Here is a 22,304-nt window from a genome sequence, read left to right on the forward strand (position 1 = left end):
CAGGCATTTAATCCCAGCGCTCAGGAAACAGAGGCAGGTGGATCTTTGAGTTTGAGGCCAGCCTGGTCTACAGAGTGAGTTCCAGGACAGCCAGGGCTACACAGAGAAACCCTGCCTTCAACAAAACAAAACAAAACAGAGCAAAAGTTCTCCTGTGGCAAGAGCTATGCCAGGTGATACTTAGTGGTTTTGCCTTCATTTTTCTATGTTCTGGGTATGGTGTTTTGCCTCTGTATATGTCTGTACATCATATGTATGTAGTACCTGAGGAAATCAGACATTAGATGCCCCAGGACTGGAGTTATAGGTCCCCTGGATGAACAACAAATATTACTAAACCACCAAGCCCTCTCTCTAGTCCCCAGTTGACACTTAAAAAGTAGGTGGTCCAGTCATGGTGGCACATACCTGTAGTCCTACACACTGGGAACATAGATAGAACATTGAAGGTGCTAAGGGCTTAGCTCTGTAGTATAACACTTGCCTAGTATATACAAGATGAATAAAGCCCTGGCTTCAGACCCTAGCGCATGTGCACAAACACACACAATCACTGTTGATACTTTTGTGATGTGATGACTGTATTATAGTCATGTTTTTAAAAGAAGTCTTGGAGCTGGAGAGATGGCTTAGTGGTTAAAAGCACTCACTGCACTTCCAGAGGTCCTGAGTTCAATTCCCAGAAACCACACGGTGGCTCAGTCACCTGCAGTGCCCTCTTCTCGTGTGTCTGAAGAGAGCTGCAGTAGTACATAAAATAAACAAACAAATCCTTAAAAAAAACATCTGCTTGAAGAAAAATTACTTCTTAAAAAAAGTCTTTACCTTTTAGAGATCCATACAGATATATTTATAAGTTAAACACTAGGCTATTTCAGCTTTGTCCCAAAGTAATATGCAAGTGGGGAGAGAGTATGTGGAAAAGATGTTGGCCTTTAAATTGATGGGAATGAAGCAGGGTGTGGTGGCACATGCCTTTAGTCCTGGCACCTGAGAGGCAGGTGGATCTCTGTGAGTTCCAGGCCAGCCTGGACTACAAAGTGAGTTCCAAGACAGCCAGGATACACAGAAAAACCCTGTCTTAAAAAAAAAAAATCAAATCAAATCAATTAAGCTGATGGGAATGATCAAAGCTGGCTGCTAGGTACATAAACATCTGTTTTAGTATCATCTTTATTTGAATAAATTGTTTCAATTTTCAACAAAAAGGGTATTCTTTAAGCAGATGCGTAGTGTTTTCCCACTTGAGAATTCTTTGTGTAACATCTTCCAGTTTTCTGTCCTTGTCACAGATTTGGAACATTGCAACCAACAAGCTGACCTTCCTCAACTCCTTCAAGATGAAGATGTCTGTTATCCTCGGCATCATCCACATGCTGTTTGGAGTCAGCCTGAGCCTTTTCAACCATATGTGAGTCCCTCTGTCCCTGTCATCACACATTAGCCAGGTGACATCTTTGCCTAAAGGCATCTCCTCTGGAGAGGAATCAGTAAGTCAGGGCTCCGGTCTATATTGTAGAAGCAATCTCTATTATACAATCCTCATGGTCTTAAATGAAGCTTCATATTAGTTCCTGATCTGTTTATAGGTACAAAAAAAATGATCTTTGAAAAAAAAAAAGATGCAGCAATTTTCCTGTGATTTAGTGAATTCCTATTTTGCACTCTGTGTATGTGGTGGTTGTGTGCACATGTGTGTTGTGTGCCCACAGAGGCCACAGGCATCAGATCCCCTGGAGCCGGAGTTACAGAGGGTAGTGAGCTGCCTGATGTGGGTGCTGGGGATCTGCACTTGGGTCATCTGCAGGAGCAGTAAGTGCTCCTGACTGATAAGCCATCTCTCCAACCCCATTTTTTCTTCCTTGATGTGTAATTTATACAAAATTATGAATCCATATATTAGATCTTCCATGGAGAGTAGTGGAGGTGGTCCAAGAGCCATTCGAGGCCCAGACGTTTGGAAGCGCAGTCTCTGTTGTCTCCAGTGCTCTGGCTGCTGCTTCAGTGTGATGCAGACAGAGCTGAGGGAACGGTGTGTGGACACAGTGTGTGGACAAACCTATCGAGCACTCTGGTCAGTGCCCGGTGCCATAGGCCTGTCGCTCTTAGTGTCATTTCTCTTTTCCTTCTTAGCTATTTCAAGAAGCCCCTGAACATCTACTTTGGCTTTATTCCTGAGATCATCTTCATGTCCTCGTTGTTTGGCTACCTGGTCATCCTTATCTTTTACAAGTGGACAGCCTACGATGCCCACTCGTCTAGGAATGCCCCGAGCCTCCTGATCCACTTCATAAACATGTTCCTCTTCTCCTACCCAGAGTCTGGTAATGCAATGCTGTACTCTGGACAGGTATGTCAGCCCTGAGGACGGGTGGTGTAGGTGGCTACCCAGGTCCCAAAGCCCCATGTAACTCTGACCTGAAAAAAGCCTAGAAACCTGGTTTTCAGTTTGTACTACCGTATAGTATGAACTATATAGTACCATATATTTAAACTACTCCCCCTATACCTCTTAGCTCTGGAGAGTTCAGTAATGATTCCATGCTATAAAGGATAGAATTTGTAGGGCTAAGTGCCTCAGGCCTGTAACCTGAGCACTCAAGCCTGGGCTACCTAGTGAATTCCAAGCCAGGGTGAGCTACATAGTAAGATCATGTCTCGAACAATTAGATGAGTAAAGGGGGCATAATTTAGAACTACCATTTGATGGGACACTTACTGGGTTTGTCCTGGTGCCAGCTCATTACTTAGAGAAATAGTCGTAGACCAATAAGGATCTATTGTTTGGGGGGAAAATGTGTGCTGCTGTTGGAAACAGTCTGTTTGACTGGTGGGCTTTGTTGTCTCTTACTTTGCAGAAAGGAATTCAGTGTTTCCTCATCGTGGTGGCGATGCTCTGCGTCCCTTGGATGCTTCTGTTTAAGCCGCTGATCCTTCGCCATCAGTACCTGAGGAAGAAGCATTTGGTGAGTGTCTGTCTGTGGCTGAAGGTTACTAGACTTTAGACTTTTTCCTCGCCTAAGATCCAGGCAGCGCCTTAGAGGATGTAATTAACTGTGCACACGTGCATGTGTTCCGTTATGGATTTGGGTTACATATGAGCATGAACCCCGGGCCTGCCAACGTCAGAGACACCTGGATCGGAGAGAATAAATCACTATGTTTTTACCTTTCCTGGTCGTGATTTTTGTCACGCTCTCGGCAGCAGAGGCCAGCCCTGGGCCCACACGTCTAGATGCGGCATCAGCCAAATATCAAGGTTAGGAGAGCTGCAGACAGTGAGCTCACTCGTGTGGTTTGCCTGGGCAGCCACAGGACTGACCCAAAGACATATTTTTTTTAATGAAACTATGACGCTTTCACCAACTGACACACCTGGAAAGGATCTGACTTAAAGCACACTGATTTTTTTTTTTTTTGTTTCTTCTTCTTCTAAGAAGCAGCATATATACACACAGGTGTTTACTTAACAGATGTGTGTATACCGACTCTACACACAGACACACAAAGTTAAGCTTGCCAAATGTTCGATACTGCGTGTAATTTCTGGCTATCCCATAATGCTTACTGCATTGCCCGGGAAAACCCAAGAGATCTTATTGCATGAGTCCCATGGCTGTGAGATGATCCCTCCGTTGGAGAGCAGCTGAGTTACAAGACCCTCCTTCTCCCTTTTCTGACCATCTTCATCCTTTCATGTGCCCTCCATTCGTCTCCCCTCCCTCTCCCCATCCCTCTCTCGTTCTCTTCTCCCTTCTTCTCTCCCATTCACTATCAGGAAGGGCAACCCGTGGAGGCCCCAGTCACACCAACCCCGAGCCAACAGGGACTAGAGGCAGCACCGGCTGCAACAGTGAGTCACTTAACTCCGACAAAGCAAAATGTTTGTTTAAAGAGGTGGCAGACAGTGCAGGTGAATTCTTTTTTAATGCTGTTGAGAGCGTGGCATGTGTGCTCACTGAGACCATGACAGAGGAGCCATCTGCCTCTTAGGAATAGATCAGGTATCGTTTTTACCATTGGCCTGCTAAGTTTCTGTTTGGTTGTGTAAGTACAATCCTATCTTCAGGAGCCAAGTGGCCCTCTTCGAGTCCCATCATCTTACTCCAAGACGGCAGCTTCTGGGCTCATCCACTTTTGTGTCTGTATCCTGTGATCGTGTGTGGGGTGGGTTTTCAGCATGGAGACAAGAGGGGCTTGGACTCTTTCATTGATGTCTTTGTTCTTTGTGCTTGTAAGCCCTTCTTTAAGGGATCCTTGTCCTTGTTTTGGGAGTTCAGTCTTTAGAGAAGGTCTGTATCTCTTTCCCTAACTGGGACACAGAAGGTCTTGTTTCTTCAGCTGATTTCCTGAGCCACCCTGCGTGCTGCACATCTGCCAGAGCCATCTGTCTAGACCCTCACTTCTTCTGTACCTACAATTCAGTGACAGCACTTTGAATGTCAGACATTTGACATCATTTTACCAGAATCTTAGAGTGCACTGTGTCTATGCAGCCTCACATCCGAGATTTTCAATCTCGCAGGTCAGGATTGTTCTGTTAGCATACACCGCTTTAAGGGGAATGCATGCTTATGCCAGACAAAATTTTAATCTCGCTGTGTGAAATTATTTTCAAGTTGAGGAACACACTGCCCAGCATTGATTTTCTTTCCCCATCATCTTTTCTTGCTTTGTCCTTGCTTTTTTCTTGCATTGTTCTCGATGCCTTTTGAGTGTGACTCCATCCTCCATGCTGAGCTCCACAGTAACCCCTCCTCATCTGGAAGCTCTCCCACTCATGGCGTCTGCTCAGCTGTGTCCCTAGCTGAATCTCTTGCTGGAGAGCAGCCCAACAGCATCAAGGTGACCACACTCCAAGAAGGACCCTTGACCCTTGACCCCACGTATCTGCTCCTGCTCTGCTTCTTGTCTCCTCCGTTGTCTCCTTGAGTGGCGTTGTCACAGCTCAGCATTTCTTTTCTTGTCTTTGCTGGTGTGTCTCTCATTTCCTTCCTGTAACTCTTGTTTCCTGAGCCGTGCAGGGTACTCGTCAGAGTCGGGTTAGGAGGTCTGACCTGTCTGTTCTCACTTCTTCTGGCTAGGGAAGTCTTAGGGAGATGGACTCTGTTTGGGGGATTTTGAATTCGGACGCTTTCCTCCTCTGCCCTGTAAGACCCAGGCCAAGATACAATGGAGTCTCCCCGCTCCGGCCCCATGCCCTTTATAATGCTTAAAGCCCCCCTTCTGAAGGTAGTTAGGCGACATTTGAGCCTGACCGGAAGTGCTTACTTCAGTGATTTCCCAGATCTGAATCACCTAGTAAACTTTGAACATGGGCATTAAAACAGGTGAGAGGAAGGAAAAGGCAAAAGTGACCCCTAATCCCATGAACTGAAGGGGGGGGGGGGAGAGAGAGAGAGAGAGAGAGAGAGAGAGAGAGAGAACTTTTATACTAACCAAGAAGTCTCAGTGCCCTGCCCCCTACCCTCCTCCTCCAGGACATTGTTATCAGGTGGAGTCTTTGCCTTCAGCACATATCTGTCATCTACTGAGACACAAGTAAACAATATGCATACCTAGAAGGAGAGCCATGTCTCGGGACCTATTTTAAACTGAAGCAATCTTCTGCCTCTCAGTGTTTCTTAATAGAGTTGTCTTCTTAGAGGCAATCTTTTTATGGTACCTAACATTGCTGGGTGTAGTGCATGCCTTTAGTCCCAGGCAGAGGCAGGCAGATCTCTGAGTTCGAGGCCAGCCTGGTCTATAAAATGAGTTTCAAGACAGCCAGGGCTACACAGAGAAACCCTGTCTCAAACAAGGTAGCTTCCGTAGAGCTCCTCCCGTGGCCTTTTCTGTGAGCCTTGTAAGACTGACTGATGCTACAAGGGGAGTCTACCCCAATAATAAATAAACCTTGGGGTCTGAACTGGCCAGCGAGTTGTAGTAAAAGAGGTTCCCCAAAAGCTAAAGCTAAGGAAGGGAGCCACAGGGAAGTTCCCAGCCCTGTCTCCACATTGTTCAAGCTTACTGGAGCAGTCACGCTGCAGGCAGGCAGTCCTCCAGCTTTGGGTTGATAGAACTCACAGGAAGTGGTCCAGGGGCTGCTTCCTCAGTCCCTTTCACTGTACCAGAACCCTCTGATGGAAAGGGATCTGCCTTACTTTACGTTTTTAAAACTCAGAATTCTTTAGCCACAAATGAGTGACTGTTAGGATGTTGTGATGTTTTGTTTTGTGTTCTTCCAAGACCTTGGGTAGCTCTTTGTTCCTACACGGGCCTGGTATATTTCTGGTAGATGTTGCTGGAACTCTTGGGCTCCTGTTGAAAGCCTGTCAGAGCAGGGTATACGTATCATGTCACCCACTGCCATCCCTACCCCCACACTGCACTTGGAAAGCCTCATCTTCAGTTCCAGCAACACTCAGGCCCTCTCAGACTTTACAGCTTAGCTGTGTTCATTGTGAGAGTGTTCATGCTCAGCTTCTCACCCATGCAGAACTCTGTGAGCATTGACCAAGGCAAGGTTGATTTATCTTGGTGTGACCGGAGGAGGTGGTAAAAGACAGGGCTGCCACTCGTGGGGTCCAGAGTGGTGGTGGTGGCTGGGGTGGGACAGTTACTTGTTTTTATGTAGCTTGTCCCTTTGGTGGCCACTGCTTCTGTTGATAGGATGTATGCCTTTCTGAGGATCGTATGAACTAACCATCACCCTTCCCCACCTCACAGAGTGCCGCATTAAAGCCCAGGCAAATACTGCTCTTTCTGTTCGTCTGTGTAGGGAACTCTCAACTTTGGTGGGATCAGGGTGGGCAACGGACCGACAGAGGAGGATGCTGAAATTATTCAGCATGACCAGCTTTCCACCCATTCAGAGGACGCAGAAGAGGTAAGAGCCGGGGGCGCGGGCTTCCTCTCCTTACCTTGGGCAGTCTAGGTCTTGTTTCCTAAAAGGCTTATTCAATCGTCTCCTTGAAGAATAAAACTACTAATGATTGGCCGCTGTCAGGCCCGCTCAGGACACCGCAGCTTGCCCTGTGGGGCCTGCTCTAATCTGTGGCCACAGAGCCCACCCAGCTTTGCTCTGCTCTTCTTGAATTCCTCGGGTCTGTGGTGCACTGCATGCGACCTCAGTGGCTAACTGCTCTCCACCCAGGCAGCGCCTAGCATCTCACCTCTTAGTAACCAGCAGCAGGGGAGCCTTCGGGATAGCGTCTTCATCCTCCGGTCCCAAGGGCCTCACACACACTGCCTAGCGGCTGTATTCAGGGCTTCTTTTTGAGGCCTGCCCCATCTGTGTGTTCTTGAGCCAGGGGTTTTTGTTTGTTTTTCAAGAGCTTTTAAATTTTGCTATCTGTCTTCTTTTTAGACTGAGAGGAATCAGGCCAGGCCAGCCTTTCCTTTTGACACTACTTCCAGTTCCAGCTATTTAAAATTCACTCTCCTTGCCCGAGCTTTCGTGGCGTAATGCCTGCAAACTGAACTAGTAGTTCTCACCTTTTCATTGAATTTTATTTTTATTTTTATTTTTTTAGCAAATAAAATAGCAGCAAGGGACCTAGGCTAAGTTTTTCGGTCTAGCCACTTTGACTATAGTTTTGGTTTTTATATGTGTGGGGGTTTTTTATTGCAAGAGTTGGGGTGCCTTTAAAAATATGTATCTTAATTCTGTGATTTCCCTTTATTGTGTGCTAAGGAAGAGTGCCTCCGACACAGTGTCCCGTTAACCACTCCTCCCCCAAATAGTCAGAAATGCATGTTCATAGCTTGTGACCGTGTGTGTGGCACGGCTTCCCACTAAGTGTGAATTTGTGTTTTCAAGCCTACCGAGGACGAAGTGGTAAGACCCGAGCCTTCATGTCTATCCGGGGCTTCTCTCTTCCCATCCTTGTGCTCACTCTGTCCACCCTACCGCACCCCGGGGCCACACACATGACACTGTGCATCCTGCATCTCACTGGCCATGTCTAACTAGTCTGTGAGCCTGCATCTGAAACAGTTCATCGTCATTAACTGCATCTCGTGTCGGTCACCTCTGTCCTTGTGCTGTTGACTGCTGATCTAATACCTCTGAGACTGGCTTGGAAGGAGCTGCAGGGAATGTCTACACTGGCATTCTTGAAATCATTACCCCCAGGGTTAAAGTTCCAGGGGTCTCCACCTTCCTCTCCTGTGATGTGTTGGTTGCTCTGCCACCGGGGGAAGGGGGTGTAGTGGTTCCCACCCTGCTCCTCTGAGTGCTTGCAAGCAAAGCTTACCCTTTCTCCTGTCTGAGATGCAGCCTCTCCCGCTGCCCCCATCAGCTTGGTGGTACTTCAACTTAGGGCCACAGGACCCTTGCTTGGAGTCAGTCTTAGCTCCACATGACCTGGTTAAGAAGTGAACAGCTTTCCAAATGAGCTTTGCCTCTCAGGTACATGCAGGGAAAATTAATCTACCTGCAGGAAAGGACTTCTATGTTAAGTACATGAAGAATAATAGAACGGGAAGAAAGCTAAATGCTCAGGCCACGTCTAGAGTACCAGGCCTCGTAGCTCAGCAGCAATCCATTTGCCAGCACTCGCATTTTGAGATAGGTTTGAAATGACCTTTCTGCACTGTTTGTCTTTCCCCTAAACTTCTCTCTAACATCCCTGTACCTATAAACCGTTCCCTTCCCTCTCCCGGTCTCTCCACGGGGCAGTGCATGACCATGGGAAAACCTTTGCTGTCCTGTGTCAAAACAGGCAGCTCTTGGTGTCCCTGATGGCTGGAGAGGCCTCCTTGCCTGCCTCAACCACCTTTGCTCCCGGAGCAGGTGTCTGCGCAGAGTTGCTGGCTAAGCTGCCTGGCTGAGGGAGGGAGGGATGAATGGGATCCCGTGTTGCTGAGGAGCCTGGCCCTCTGCCTGTATCACCACCTCCCACGATACTGCTTTCCAAATGGCTACCTGATGTGCCAGTGCCTTCCCCATCGGCAGAATGTTCTAGTCAGCTATCTAGTGCCAGTGCCCTCAGATAGCCATGTCCCTGGGAGTTGGACAGTCAAAAAGATGGGCCCCGGTGGAGTCCTCCCATTCTCCGGTCACCGAACACACAAAGGAAGTTAGTTCTGCTTGGCTTCCGCCAGGGTTATAATTTTGCCTTTTTCCGGCATTGATTCCCCACAGCCAAATTTAGAAAACTGATATTTTTTGTAATGATTTCAAACAAAGGAGTCTTGCAAAGCAGTGCAGTGAACCTCTATAATTCCCCACGATGTAAACACATGTTTATTCCAGGCAGGGCAACTGTGCCCTCACCTTAGGAAGCACAGGTCTAAACCAGACCCAGACTCATTGATATCTGGGAAATCTTTGAAGGCTGTCACCATTCAACAAGGGTCAATGGCCCCTCCCCCACTGTGTCTTCTCACCCACTGTGTCCACCAACTCATCCACGCTCACCCACCATCTGCCAGTCACGTCACGCACCCTCAGTGTGTCAAGCACTGTGTAATGCTATAGAAATGGAGAGATCATCCAGACAAGGTAGGGAGCTGGTCTGCTGACAGACTCCATGGTGGCTGTGTGCCCGGGATGCTTTGGGAGCACAGAAGGGTGCTGATAGGCACTGGGGGGATTGGAAAGGGAGCAGGAACAGATTCCCTTAGGTTCCTCCTGAGCTGAGACTGGCTGAGCAGAAGTGTGCGGAGGCAGGGAGAGAGGAAGAGGGCAGACCCACAGGCTCAGCTCATGCTCAGGAGTGGTCCAGCTTTGCTGGAGCTGATGTGGGAGCTGGGGACTCGTGAGAGGAGGGTTGGCAGAGAGTGACAGAAGTTGTAGCCTCATTTTGGCAACAAGGAGCTCAGAGTAGTGAAGCTGAGGTGTGTGAGCCCTGCTGCTGAAGTCCCGTGGGTAGAGCTATGGAGTACAGGGGGTGGGGGTGGGGCACAACCTGGAGGCAAGGACATCCTGTGGCGTGATATGATTTAGTGAAGGACTGGATAGCTTAAAGTGAATTAAGTCACTCACGTGGAGGAAGAGGGGTGGAAGGGGAGTCCCTGGCTTGGCTATGGGACAGCAGGCATAATCTTGTTGGGACCTGAGGACAGACCTCTGTGTTTCAATCAGTGATATTGAGTCTGGAGGCTTGTGGTACCGCCATTCTGGAGAATGCCGGGTGAGAGCCAGGGCATAGAACAAGCAGGCCAGAGACAGCACGGATGGAGGGCGGGGAGGGGCTGGCTGTCACAGCAGACATGCTTGTGTTGGACGAGTGACGACTCCTTCCAAATGCGGGAATACATTTCTCCCTGAATTCTCATTCCTCCTGAGAAAGAACACTCCCAAGAAGCTGAGAAGGAAGGAAAAGGAAAAGCAAGGGTATTGTGTGGAAGTGAAGGCTTTCCCCTTCTTTCCTTTCCTCCAGGAAGGACATGGAAACAGTGTCTCCTGTAGCCCAGGCTAGCCTAGAACTCACTATGTAGCCAAGGCTGGCCTTGAGCCCTTCACCTTCCTGCATCTACCTTTCAAGTGCTGGAATCACAGGTGCCACAGCCATACCTGGCTCTCCTTCATTTCACTTGTTTCCTTTTATTGAGATACCTTTTTCCCCCCACACACAGTCTACCCTGACTGTGGTTCTCCTTTTTACATGAGAGAAACTTGGGCTGAGTGAGATGAAAACACTGAAACCACCATCCTTTCATTGCGCCCAGGAATAAAGGCCTTGGAGCTCCAGGCTTGCTTCTGCATTCGTTCATGCAGCTGGTATAGGAAAGGGCTCAGCTCCCATTGCTGGACTGAGGTAGCTTGGGGTAACAAGGGCCACTCATTTTCAGAGTAAGAGGCCTGAAAATAGAAAAGTCCCAAAATTCACAGGGTTTGACAGAGATGACTGGACATGAGGCATTTCCCAAGGTAGCTCACTGGAAATGGCGCCTCTTCCTACTGGCCCTACCCTTACAGCTTGCCAGCACAGCCCCTTAATACAGGACAGAGATTATAGCACACACCAGGCACTGACATGAGGCCAGGGGAAGCCAACGGAGCCTCAGGAGCCCGAAGGCTGACAGCGGTGCTGTGCTGCTCTCCGAGAGACAATGCCAGGAAGAAAAGTATGACTTGATCCGTGGTGGACTTCTTGGTAACATACTGAGTTCAGAAACTGCTCCTAAATGTGAGCTTCTTCTACACCCTGAGCTCTCCCAAAGTCAGATTGGACCCAGGCCAGGGCAAGCGTCCCGGCTGAGCTGTACCCTGGCTCCCCACACCCTTGTTTTGTTACAGATTTTTAGGAACATGGTCTTACTGTGCTGTCCAGGCTCTCCTCAGCCTCACAGCCCTCCCACCTCAGCCTCCTGCTCAGTGCTGGGATTAACAGCTCCAGCCACCAAGCCAGCCACACCTACAGTGTTTCCCAACTAGCTCATCATGTGGGAAATCTGTGGACTTTTGGCAAAAATTTCTCCTGGTGATCTTCTCAGAAGTCAGAGAAGGAAGTTGTCTAGCTCGCAGAAGACTGGGAGGAGGAAGTAAGGAGGCTTGCAGAGCTGGGTGTAGCTTCCTACCTGGGCACTCCTGTCTGGCCTTGCCACATTCCCAGCAGAATGTGCACAGAGCTGCGCTGTAGGGTGGGGACCAGCGGGGTCAGGCCACTGGCAGGGCCCCACGATCTCTCAGTTGATATTAATTGTCAGCTTGACAACATCTGGAGTCACCTGTAAGTCTCCGGCCACGCCTCTGAGAGGGTTAGTGCAGTTCAGTTAACTGAGGTGAGACAGTTTAAAAACAGGTTGCACCATTCCTGGGCGTGGCCCTTGCACTGAAGAGAGGGGAAAGCAGGCAGACATGCGTTTGTTCAGTGTCCTCTGCTTCTTGGCTGTGGATGTGATGTCACTAGCTGCTGTAAGCGCCTGTTGCCTTTAGTCCCCAGCATGATGACTGCACTGGGAACTGTGAGCCTAATAGTCCTGTCTCCCTTAAATCGCTTTTGTCAGGGTATTTAATCCCAGCAAGGGGGAAAAAAATAATACAGTGTTTACTGACTCGGTATGCCCCACTGTGGCGATCAGAGCCCACCAGAGAGAGAGAAAATTGTTGAAAGCAGTGTGGCTGGGAGGTGGTGGTGCACCTCTTTAATTCCAGCACTTGGGAAGCAGAGACAAACAGATCTAGATCTCTGTGAGATCAAGGCCAGCCCGGTCTGCATAGTAAACTCCGACACAACCAGGAATACACAGAGAAACCCTGTCTGGAAAAAAAGCAAAAAAATTTTAAAAATTAAAAAAGATACATAGTATGGCAGAGGTGTTGGCTCACACCTTTAGAGGCAAATGGAGCGCCTGAGTTCAAAGCCAGCCTGGTCTACAGGACAGTCGGAGCTACACAAACCATGACTTGAAAAAAAACAAGCAAACCCCTCTCCCAAAAATAAAATATATACAATGTGGACCTGGAGAGAGAGTTCAGTGGTCAAGAGCACTGGCTGCTCTTCCAAAGAACCTTGGTTCAATTCCCAGCACCCACATGAATGCTCACAGTCTTTTAATGCCTATTCCAGAGGCTCTGGTGCCTTCTACTGGCCTCTGCAGGTACTGCATGCACATGGTGCCCAGGCATACATGCAGGGGAAATAAGTCTTTGAAAAAAGACAGAGACAGAGACAGTGTGATGAGCATGGTGACACACACCACTAAAGCCAGCACTCAGGAGTCAGAGGCAGGCAGATCTCTGAGTTCAAGGCCAGCCTGATCCACAAGGTGAGTTCCAGGCTAGCCAGGACTATATAATGAGACCTTGTATGAAAAAAAAAAAAAGATATACATTGGAGCTGAATAGATTGCTGCTCTTCCAGAGGACCTAGGTTCGTTCCCAGCACCAACATGGTGGTCACAACTACCTGTAACTTCTTACACACACACACACAGATAGGCAGCTGGGTGGTGGTGGTGCACACCTTTATTCCCAGTTCAAGGCCAGTCTGGTCTACAGAGTGAGTTTCAGGATAGCCAGGGCCACACAGAGAAACGCTGTCTCTAAAACAAAACCAAAAGCTAGACATTTCCTGATGCAGTGGTCCATGCTGTGAAGCCAGCACAAGGGAGGCCAAGGAGTTAGGGTTTCAAGTTCAAGATCAGCCTGAAACTACATAGTGAAATTCTGTCTTTAAAAAAAAAAAAAAAGATACAGTATAGCATATTGATAGGTATTAGGGTGCCCCAGTTGGAAGCCAGGCCAGGAAGGATTTCTGGGGAAGTCGTTGCTGAAATCACCACTCATAGTCAGCGCCAGTACTCAGCACTCTACCGGTGAGAGGTCAGCTATGAGAAGTGTAATCCCTGCCCTGGCATGGGCTCCGGGGACCACTCAACTCGTGAACACTCCCCTTCTCGCCTGATCATCTCCTCTGTGGTTTCTTCCCATGCCAGTTTGACTTTGGCGACACCATGGTCCACCAGGCCATCCACACCATTGAGTACTGCTTGGGTTGTATCTCCAACACCGCGTCGTACCTGCGACTCTGGGCCCTCAGCCTGGCCCACGCACGTGAGTGTGCTCTCTCTAGTCCTCTCCTAGAGGGAACGCCCTTAGAGTGGTGGGGCCTTCCTCAGCACAGAAACACATGATGGTTCTCGAATCCATCCAGCTCCTGTCTCCAAGAATGAGCAAATCGATCATGTCATCAACTCTTTCTCAAGTTAGCTGTTTATAGTGATCTTGCCCAAAGCGGTCAGGAACACAGGGCTCAAGGAACTCAGCACGGAAATGGGGGAAGAGCAAACCGCCAGGCTCCCTTTTGCTAAACTCAGTTGCACCTTGTGTCTCCCCACCCCCAGAGCTCTCTGAAGTACTTTGGACCATGGTGATCCACATTGGCCTGCACGTCCGGAGTTTGGCCGGGGGTCTAGGGCTGTTTTTCATCTTCGCCGCCTTTGCCACGCTGACCGTGGCTATCCTGCTGATCATGGAGGGCCTCTCGGCCTTCCTCCACGCGCTGCGGTTACACTGGTGAGTGGCAGGGGGCCAGGGGTGGGGCAGGCCACGCCTTTGCTCACAAAGAGTAGACAGTCCTCTTGCTTGGCACCAGAAGTCTGTCCCTCCTCCAGCTCTCACCGCACATCCCTCCCCCACTTTCCTAGCACAGGGAAGGGCCACAGGAAAGCCCAGCTCATCTTTTCATGGCTTCCGGGAAAGGACCTGCTCCTTGCTTCAGTATTCCTCAGTGCTTCCAATTGTGCTTATAGAGTGGAGAGGGAGTTGTGGTAACAGGTCTAGTTTTATTGTTGTTTGTTTGTTTGTTTGTTTGATGTTTAAACAGGGTCTCACCGTATAGCTAGGCTGGCCTTGAACTCACAATTCTCTTGCTTCAACTTTTCAAGTGTTAGGATTATAGGCAAAAACTACCCTGCACAGCTAGGAGTTCATTTTGTGTGTGGGTGTTTCTGTTTTGTTCTGGCCTGTGACTCCTGTCTTTAGAGCACTAGACTGGACCCCTTGCTGCCTTGGTGGGATGCTAGCTATACTAAAGCAGCTTTTCCAAAGGTGGTGTGGTGTGTGTGTGCTCGCATGTGTGTGTGTAGGGCCGTGGTGTGTGTTCGCTAATGTACCATGTGACCCTTAGGGACTCTATATGAAGAAATGGTTCAGGAACAGAGGAGCTAGAGGCTGGGCTGTGACTGTGAGTTCAAAAGAGGGTTGCTAGGCCTAGCAAATACCAATACAAGAGAAGTCTAGCGATGTGGCCCAGTTAAAGCATTTGCCATCAAGTCTGACGACCCGAGTTTGATCCCTTGGAACCACATGATGGAAGGAGAGAGCCAACCTTTGCAAGTTGTCCACTGGCCTTCAGATGTGTACACTTACACCCCACACACACACACACACACGCAACTGTAATTTAAGAATTCTTTAGTAATACAGGATGTTCAGTTAGATTGAGTTTCAGATAAATAGTGAATATAATTTTTGTATGAATTCTCCTAAAGGCCAGGAAGCCTGTGTTTTGCTAGCAGCCCTGCCTCAGACTCTGCCTCTTTGGGGCTCCATTTACCCCTTGGTGCTGTGTTCCCCATTTCAGGAAAGGGTTAATCCCAGCATCCTGGGAAGCTCTAGTTGACCCCACACTGTGAAGGGATCACAAACTCAGAAAGCCCTGGCTGAGGTGGTGTGGGTGATCTCCGTTCCAGGAGGGCTTTGCACAGCCCTGACCTGAGAAGCCTTGCCTCTGTGACCCTCATCTTCCTCTCCTGGCTTGCATTGCAAGTTTAAGATCCTGTGCCTGGCTGTACCAGGCTATGGGGAGACTTGCTGCATGTTAGAGGCGGGCTGTAGTCCTCCCTCCATAGCTGCTTTAGAAGGCCTGTGCTGCTGTGTCAGCAGAAGCTGCTGTCTCTTGAGCTGGCCCTCTCTGAGCCGGCCCTCTCCTCCTGGCTCCTCTTCTCTGCACCCAGTGGTTTGTTTACTGTAAGCCTGGGAGGTTGGGAGTGCTGCGTGCTTTCAGCTGCCGGCTTGGCACCCTCTCTTCAGTTTATCAGCCAGCACGCTCCACTCCGCAGCATACCTCCCCAGCCACTCCAGTAAGGAGTGTCTGTGTAACGAGCCCCCCGCCCTGTGACTCACTTTTTCTTGTCCTCTTGACCCCCTTTGCTTTCATGTTCCCATCTGTGTCTCCAGAGCTGATCTGAGGAGAGAGCGCCTACCTCTCATTAGTTCCTGCCTGTGTTAAAGCCTGGTTGCCTCCTATGCTGGGCACGGTGAGGAGCCATGAAGCTTGGATCAGAACCATCAGGCAGACCAACAAGGCAGGGGCGCCCTGTTCTGAGGAGGTTGCCTGGCCCTGGGTCTCATGTTTATCAGGAGCTGAGGCAGTTTGGGGTGCTATGTTTTATTGCCAGAACGTCCATGATTGCAGGCTTACCTTTGGCCTTTAAGTGACCGTGTGCCTTCCTCCACTCTCCTAAAGGAACGTGGAGGCGTAGCGGTAGTGTGAAGTAGGCTTCTGAGACAAACTGCCCTCACTGGCAGCTGATCCTGAGCTCTCTGAACATGACTTGGTCTTGTGTGGAGAGAGACGATGATAGCCATGTGGCAAAGTTACTGTGAGAAACAGAAAATAATATACACGCTAAGTGTCTGCTACATGGCCTGACACACCATAATAGACCATGGCTGAAAGTCCACCGCCCTACAGAGAGACCTGGCTGCGTGTGCCCCATAAACAAACTTCTTAGGCTGGTTAGAGGATGGGAGGCGCTTGCTGGCATCTGAATGCCCTAATGCATAGTCTGCGAGCACAGGCTTGTAGTATGCGTCTCATGTTGTTTGTCTGTATGGCAGTATAAGTATTGAGTAGAAGAGGAGACTCTCGGAGGAAGCCTCCTGCACCTTTCAAAACCCTGGCTTTGGAGGGATGGGTGGCTGCTGAGATGGGGCACCACCAATTTTAATTGGTGCTTGGGCGCCCTCTATTGGCCAAATTCAGAAGTATGCCAAGACCTAGAAGGAGCTGAGCAGGTGCTAGCCCTTTGCTGAGAGATGGAACAGCTAGCTGGTGCTTGCCAAAATGGTCCAGGGATAGCGCTCATGATTCCTGGCACCAGACACAAGCATCTTCATGCCTCACACAGTCTCTTGGCATTTCCCTGATACACAAGTTCTGAGTTTCTGTGGTGGGATTGAGAAGAAAAACACTTAAATTAAGTTTGATTTGATTTGATAGCACAAACCACTAGTCTGAGATTTGTGAAGGTCATAAAGTCAGTGACATTTGAAGATATAGTTTCCTTTTGGGTTGTGCCTCTTCCCACCTACCACGTAGCATGCGCTTGGTATTCATGCTCACCATAACTAGACAGGAAGCAGGGATCTGGCTGTAACCAGCCATCAGGATGAAACATAAGACTGCTGTCATGAGACAGGAGTCCATATGTGTCCATGCTGGTTAATGAAACAGAACTGGGAGTAGGCCTTAGAAATGGTGTGGTGCCTGGGGGAAAAAAAAGTCCTGGGAAGATAGTTGCAGGCTGACAGCGCTGCCTGAGGTCCAAACCATCAGACAATGTAAGCCCTGGAGGCAGAGCCCAAGAAGCAGCCGCTCTAGGCCTCTTCCAAAGCTGTTCCCCTCCACCACACCCCACCAGCAAGGGAAGAGGCCCCACAATCCCTTCCTCCTTCACCCAGCCCTGAAAAGAGGTCCCTGGGACCATGGCAGGAGCAGGCAATATCCTCAGCCCCGCCCCGCCCCGCCCCCATGGCTGACTGGAGGGCCTTTGCCAGGAGCTGAAGCTGGCGGAGGTGTCAGAGAAGTCTGTTTGCCCTCCTGATACCCTTGAGTGGGAGGTTCATTTCACTAGAGCTGAGCAGCAGAAGAGCTTGCAGGGGTCAGCACCTCTCACCCCACAAAGCAGCCTCAGATCTGTACTTTCTCAGGAAGCACACATTTCCCTGGCTCGGGGAAGAGGGTGGGGTGACCTGAGGGAAATTGTTTTCCATCTCTGTACTTGGAGCTTGAGGTGAGGACTCTCTGGGTGGGAGGTAAAGTCAGATTTGACCTCTAGATAACCCCAAGATGCTGGCCTCCTGTGTGTGTGTGTGTGTGTGTGTGTGTGTGTGTGTGTGTGTGTGTGTGTGTGTGAGTGCGTGAGTGCGCGTGCGCACATGCATCATAAACACTGTGGAAAAAACAGAAAATGTAAAAGGTCCAAGATGTTCCTGGTTAGGACTGCCCTGAGCTCCTGCTGGTGGGAAGCCTTGCACCAGAGGGACCTTGTCTGTCAGCCCACACAGCAGAGCTTTTATGGCTCAAGCCAAACATAGGCAAGCAGGGCTTTTGCTGACCAGGCGAGGACCCCTTAATCCTCCAAGGAAAACTCAGGCTCCATTTGCCCCGTTTGGAAATGAGAATTGTCTGACTTTGCCATCGGCCAGCCAGGGAGTCCGAGTTCCGAATGTGTCCTTAGACCTGGAGGCGGGAGTGGGAACCCGTGATGGCACACTTGGGCTAAAGAGTATAGAATAAAGAGAGATGCACATCTTTTGTTCCATTGTTCGGAAATACCCATGCTACACGTGAATGAGGCCTACTCAAACCCCGTGGGAGCGAGAGATCAGGAGACTAGCCACTCTCCTCCAGAGCCAGCTCTGTGCTAGGACTTAAAAAGGGCTTAGAAGCTGGGCAGTGGTGGCACACACATGCCTTTAATCCCAGCACTTGGGAGGCAGAGGCAAGTGGATTTCAGTGTGGAGGTCAGCCTGGTCTACAGAGTGAGTTCCAGGACAGCCAGGGATACACAGAGAAACCCTGTCTCCAAAAAAAAAGGGCTTAGAAGCCAGCACTACAGTGCGACTCTGGGCCCTGACCCTGGAATCTTGCAGCTCCTCTTAGCTCAGAGCTCCATTATTGCTGGCTTCCATTTTCCCCAGGAGCTCCTGGGGCCTGGGCCCTGCCCATGTAGAATGTGGGAGCGGGCACCCTACGATCAGTTCTGTGCTTCCCCCCACTTCTCCCAACAGGCACAGCCTGTAGCTCTGACACTCAGTCCCCAGGCAGGCACCCTGGAACTGAAGGGGTGTCTGGCCACCTCTTGCCCACCATTGTCCAGTTGATAACTAAAGCTGAACTGGGTTAGTCTCGAGGCCTTGAAGTGTCTGTCACCTGTCCCCTGGAGCCCACCACAGTCCCATCCCCGTATGTTCTTGCAAGAGTCACACGGTCCCGAGTGGAAACTATGCTCCATTGCTGCTCGGCCTTTTGCTCTGAATCATGTTCTGCCCATATTTGGTGGTGATTTGGCTGCTGGGCTGCCATCCAGGGGAGTGTGCGGGAGGAAGCAGGCAGGCAGCCCTGATGTTTTCCTGCCCCTCTGAGTAGGAAAAGGCCCCGAAGCCCAGCAGGGATGGCTGCCGATCTGTCTGAGAAGACAGTTAAGGCCCTGTTTTCCCTTTTAGTCTCTAGAGAAGAATTCTTTCTCAGATGTTTTTGTGGTTGGAGAATATTTTGCTTTGAGAAGAACCCCCGCTCTCTCCCCACCCCCAACCTTTCCACTGTGCTTTCTGGGTTGCTCCAGCGTTTAGCACAAACACAAGAGGACAGAGAAAATGAGATGTTAGGACAGACAGACTTATCCAGGTATCCCCTCCTGCCGACTTGCTGAGGGTGGGCCTGGACTCTGAGGAGGTGTCATGGTGGGCCTGTGGGAAAGGTGCAGTCACAGAAAGGGGGAAGAGGGGACCGGTGCCACACAGCTTGACCTCTGACCTCCCCTCGTAATAAATTTGAAATGTTATTTATTTTTAAGATTTATTTATTTTATATATGTGAGCACACTGTTGCTGTCTTCAGACACACCAGAAGAGGGCATCGGATCTCATTACGGATGGTTGTGAGCCACCATGTGGTTGCTGGGCATTGAACTCAGGACCTCTGGAAGAGCAGTCAGTGCTCTTAACCGCTGAGCCATCCCCTCAGCCCCCCAAAATATTATTTTTAATTTAAAAGATAAAAACAGAGGTCAGGGAGATAGCCCAGTGAGTAAGTGCTTACCTCGAAAGTCCAGTGACCCGAGTTCAGTTTCCAGAAGCCTCGCAAAGGTGCGTCTCAGGATTAGTATTGCTTCTGCTGTGGTGAAACAACCTGACCTCAGCTCCATGGGGAGGAGAGGGCTCATTCAGCTTCCACCTCCACAGCATTGTTCATCATTGGAGGGAGTCAGGGCAGGAACTCAAGCAGGGCAGGAACCTGCAGGCAGGAGCTGGTGCAGAGGCCATGACTGGGTGCAGCTTACTGGCTTGCTCCTCATGGCTTGCTCAGCCTGCTTTCTTATAGAATCCAGGACCACCAGCCCGCAGTAGGCTGGACCCTCCCCCATCAATCACTAATTAAGATAATGCCCTACAGGCTTGGCCACAGCCCAGTCTTATGCAGGCATTTTCTCGGTTGAGATTTTCATCTCTCAGACGAGTCTAGCGTGTGTCAAGTTGACATAAACCATCCTGCACAAGGCGGGAGAGGCAGAGAGAGAGAAGCGACTCCACAGAGTTGTCCTCTGACCCACACACATGCTGCGGCACACAGATGCCCACAGACAAATACCATATACATACAGCATAAGCTAAAATGAGTTAGTTAAAGTAGCCCCTGCGCAGTGAGCCGCAAGCCAAGTTCACCCGGGACAGCAGAGTTGGAGGGAATGGAGAACTAAAATCTGAGGAAGGTTGCTACGTCAGGCATGGTGGCATCCCCTCTAGTGACAGCTATTCTGGAAGCTGGAGCAAGTGGATGGCTTGAGCCAGGGGTTCAGGGCTGCTTTGTGGGTGCTGGGGTTTGAACCTGGGTCCCCTGGAAGAAAGCAGTCAGTGCTCTTAACCACTGAGCCATCTCTGCAGCCCCCTATTGTTTTATTTATGTGTCTGAGTGGGGGCATGGAGACTAGATGAGGGTGTCAGGTCTCTAGGAGCTGGAGTTACAGGCAGTTGTGAGCAGTCATGTGGGTGCTGGAAACCCAGGTCCTCTGCAAGAGCAGCCCGTACTCTAACCACGGAGCCATTTAACCTCCTTATTTTATTTTATTTTTATTTTTGACGGGGTCTCACAATGTCACCCTGGCTGGCCACCAATCCACCTGCCTCTGTCCCCCACGGTTGAAGTGTGGGCCACCACACTCAGCCCTGTTCCATTTTCCCTGTGAAATGACAGCTGTGCTCTTCTGCGTTGCAGGGTGGAGTTCCAGAACAAATTCTACACTGGGACTGGCTTCAAGTTCCTCCCCTTCTCCTTTGAGCACATTCGGGAAGGGAAGTTTGATGAGTGAGTCTGAGGCAGGGCGCATGCCCAGAGCAGCTCCCCTGCCCGTCTCCACAGTGATCAGCTGTGTCTCTCTTGCCTGCTGGTTGTGATCCCTGGATGCCTGGGCCTTTGTGTCGCCCTGCAACCCCTTGTCCCTGCTGTGACTCACTTAGGTAGTGCTGGCCTTGCCTCGGTCTCTCTACCCCAAAACTTTGGATTGAATGCTGAATGACTGTGCCTGATACTCACCCATCCCCACGGCACCGGCTAGGCCCCTTGGCCCCCCAGACAGACAGCCCTGTTCCACCCCCTGCTGGTGAGCCAACCTGCACAGCCACATCGGGGCACAGAGCCCTCAGGATGCAAGGGATCCCTCTTCAGTCCAGGAGTTCTTGGTCACACCTTGGAGGAGGATGGTAATTGGTCCTCTCCTACAGGGGGACACTGCTTATGAAACACATCCCACTCCACTAGCAGGGACAGTCAGGAAGATGCTGCGGTCATCCCTTGCCCAGCCCTCTCCAGTTAATATTCAGGAAATTAGGCTGGCCCCACCTGGACCATCCCAAAGGTCCCAGGATAGCCACCACCCTCCTAAGCACCCCCTCCTCGAGCCCTGTTGGCGCAGCATAGCATCCCTGGGACTGGGGGGGTCTCACCGACTTGCAGCACTGGGCTTCCGGATCTTAGGTTCCCTCCACCCAGTCTGTAGGTGAATGGGCCTTGCCCAACACTACACCCCAAGGCAGAAGTTAAAATTGGCCCATCTCTGAGCCCTTCTGCACCCTGATCATGATGTCCTGAGGCTGTGGTCAGTAAGGTTGGTTCTGCTGGCAGGCCTGCCTTGATCTGCCCACTGAGACTCCCTCCCCAAGCCCCGCACTGACCCCAGGTTTCAGGAGTGGTGTCCTGGGCAGGGAAGGTCATTTACAATTTGCTAAGCGGAGGTGACTGTTGGGCTGCCAGCGCAGGTATGGGAGCGCTGCCCAGGCCTGCCAAGCCCTCGCCGGCTACCTCATGTACTGTGGATCTCAGACCCTTCTAATCATGTGCTGACTCCTGCAATTCACTCACTGCCTTCCCTGTGGAAGTGACACTAAATCAGCAAGGCCCCTCCCCTCCCCCACCCAGGTGCTCATGAGAACTACCCCCACACTCGCCCAGGCAGGACCGGCCCATGGTGACCTTGTTCTGAACCCCTCTGTCCTTTTGTGCCCGGTTACGTGATCTTTGCTCTGTTTGCAGAGAGGCCTGCAGCAGAGCTCTTTGTGGGGACCCTGTCCAAGGCCTTCTGTCCAGACATCTTATCCGGAATAAAGTGTGTTTGACTCTCAGAAAAGCTGCCTGTCTCTGAGTGTGTGTGTAGGGGGGTGCGGGGAGGCTGTCACTCTAGCTCTGCCCTCCGGAGCCCATCTGGTGCCCACACCCACTTCCTCCTGCCTGCCAGCCTTTCTGCTTTTCTTCCTGATCTGAGGCCACAGTCGCCCTGGCCCTGGCTGGGCGGTGAGTCTGTGAAATTAGCACCTTATCTCAAGTCGCCCAGGCGCCTTCCCACTGCCCTGAGCCAAGTTTGCATTGCTT

The 22,304-nt window shown here is 50.4% G+C and overlaps 1 protein-coding gene across 18 annotated transcripts in view; it reads left to right on the top strand.

Moving 5' to 3' along the window:
* Positions 1-22,062, top strand: part of Atp6v0a1 (ATPase, H+ transporting, lysosomal V0 subunit A1) — a 54,298-nt gene extending 32,236 nt beyond the window's left edge. For 6 of the 18 annotated variants that reach the window (XM_006532054.2, NM_001362637.1, NM_016920.4 and 3 more), the window contains 8 exons: positions 1,293-1,411; positions 2,134-2,350; positions 2,859-2,966; positions 6,761-6,868; positions 7,802-7,819; positions 13,369-13,486; positions 13,777-13,948; positions 20,655-22,062. In XM_006532054.2, coding sequence (XP_006532117.1) covers positions 1,293-1,411; positions 2,134-2,350; positions 2,859-2,966; positions 6,761-6,868; positions 7,802-7,819; positions 13,369-13,486; positions 13,777-13,948; positions 20,655-20,748 — 954 coding nt within the window. In that variant the 3' untranslated portion in view covers positions 20,749-22,062. Of the gene's footprint in view, positions 1-1,292; positions 1,412-2,133; positions 2,351-2,858; positions 3,170-3,778; positions 3,854-6,708; positions 6,869-7,801; positions 7,820-13,368; positions 13,487-13,776; positions 13,949-20,654 lie in introns of those variants that run through there. The other 12 variants (XM_006532049.3, XM_006532050.3, NM_001362636.1 and 9 more) reach the window with 7 other exon arrangements.
* Positions 22,063-22,304: the final 242 nt, after the last annotated feature.

This window comes from Mus musculus, chromosome 11, assembly GCF_000001635.26.
Source record: "Mus musculus strain C57BL/6J chromosome 11, GRCm38.p6 C57BL/6J".
NCBI lineage: Eukaryota > Metazoa > Chordata > Mammalia > Rodentia > Muridae > Mus > Mus musculus.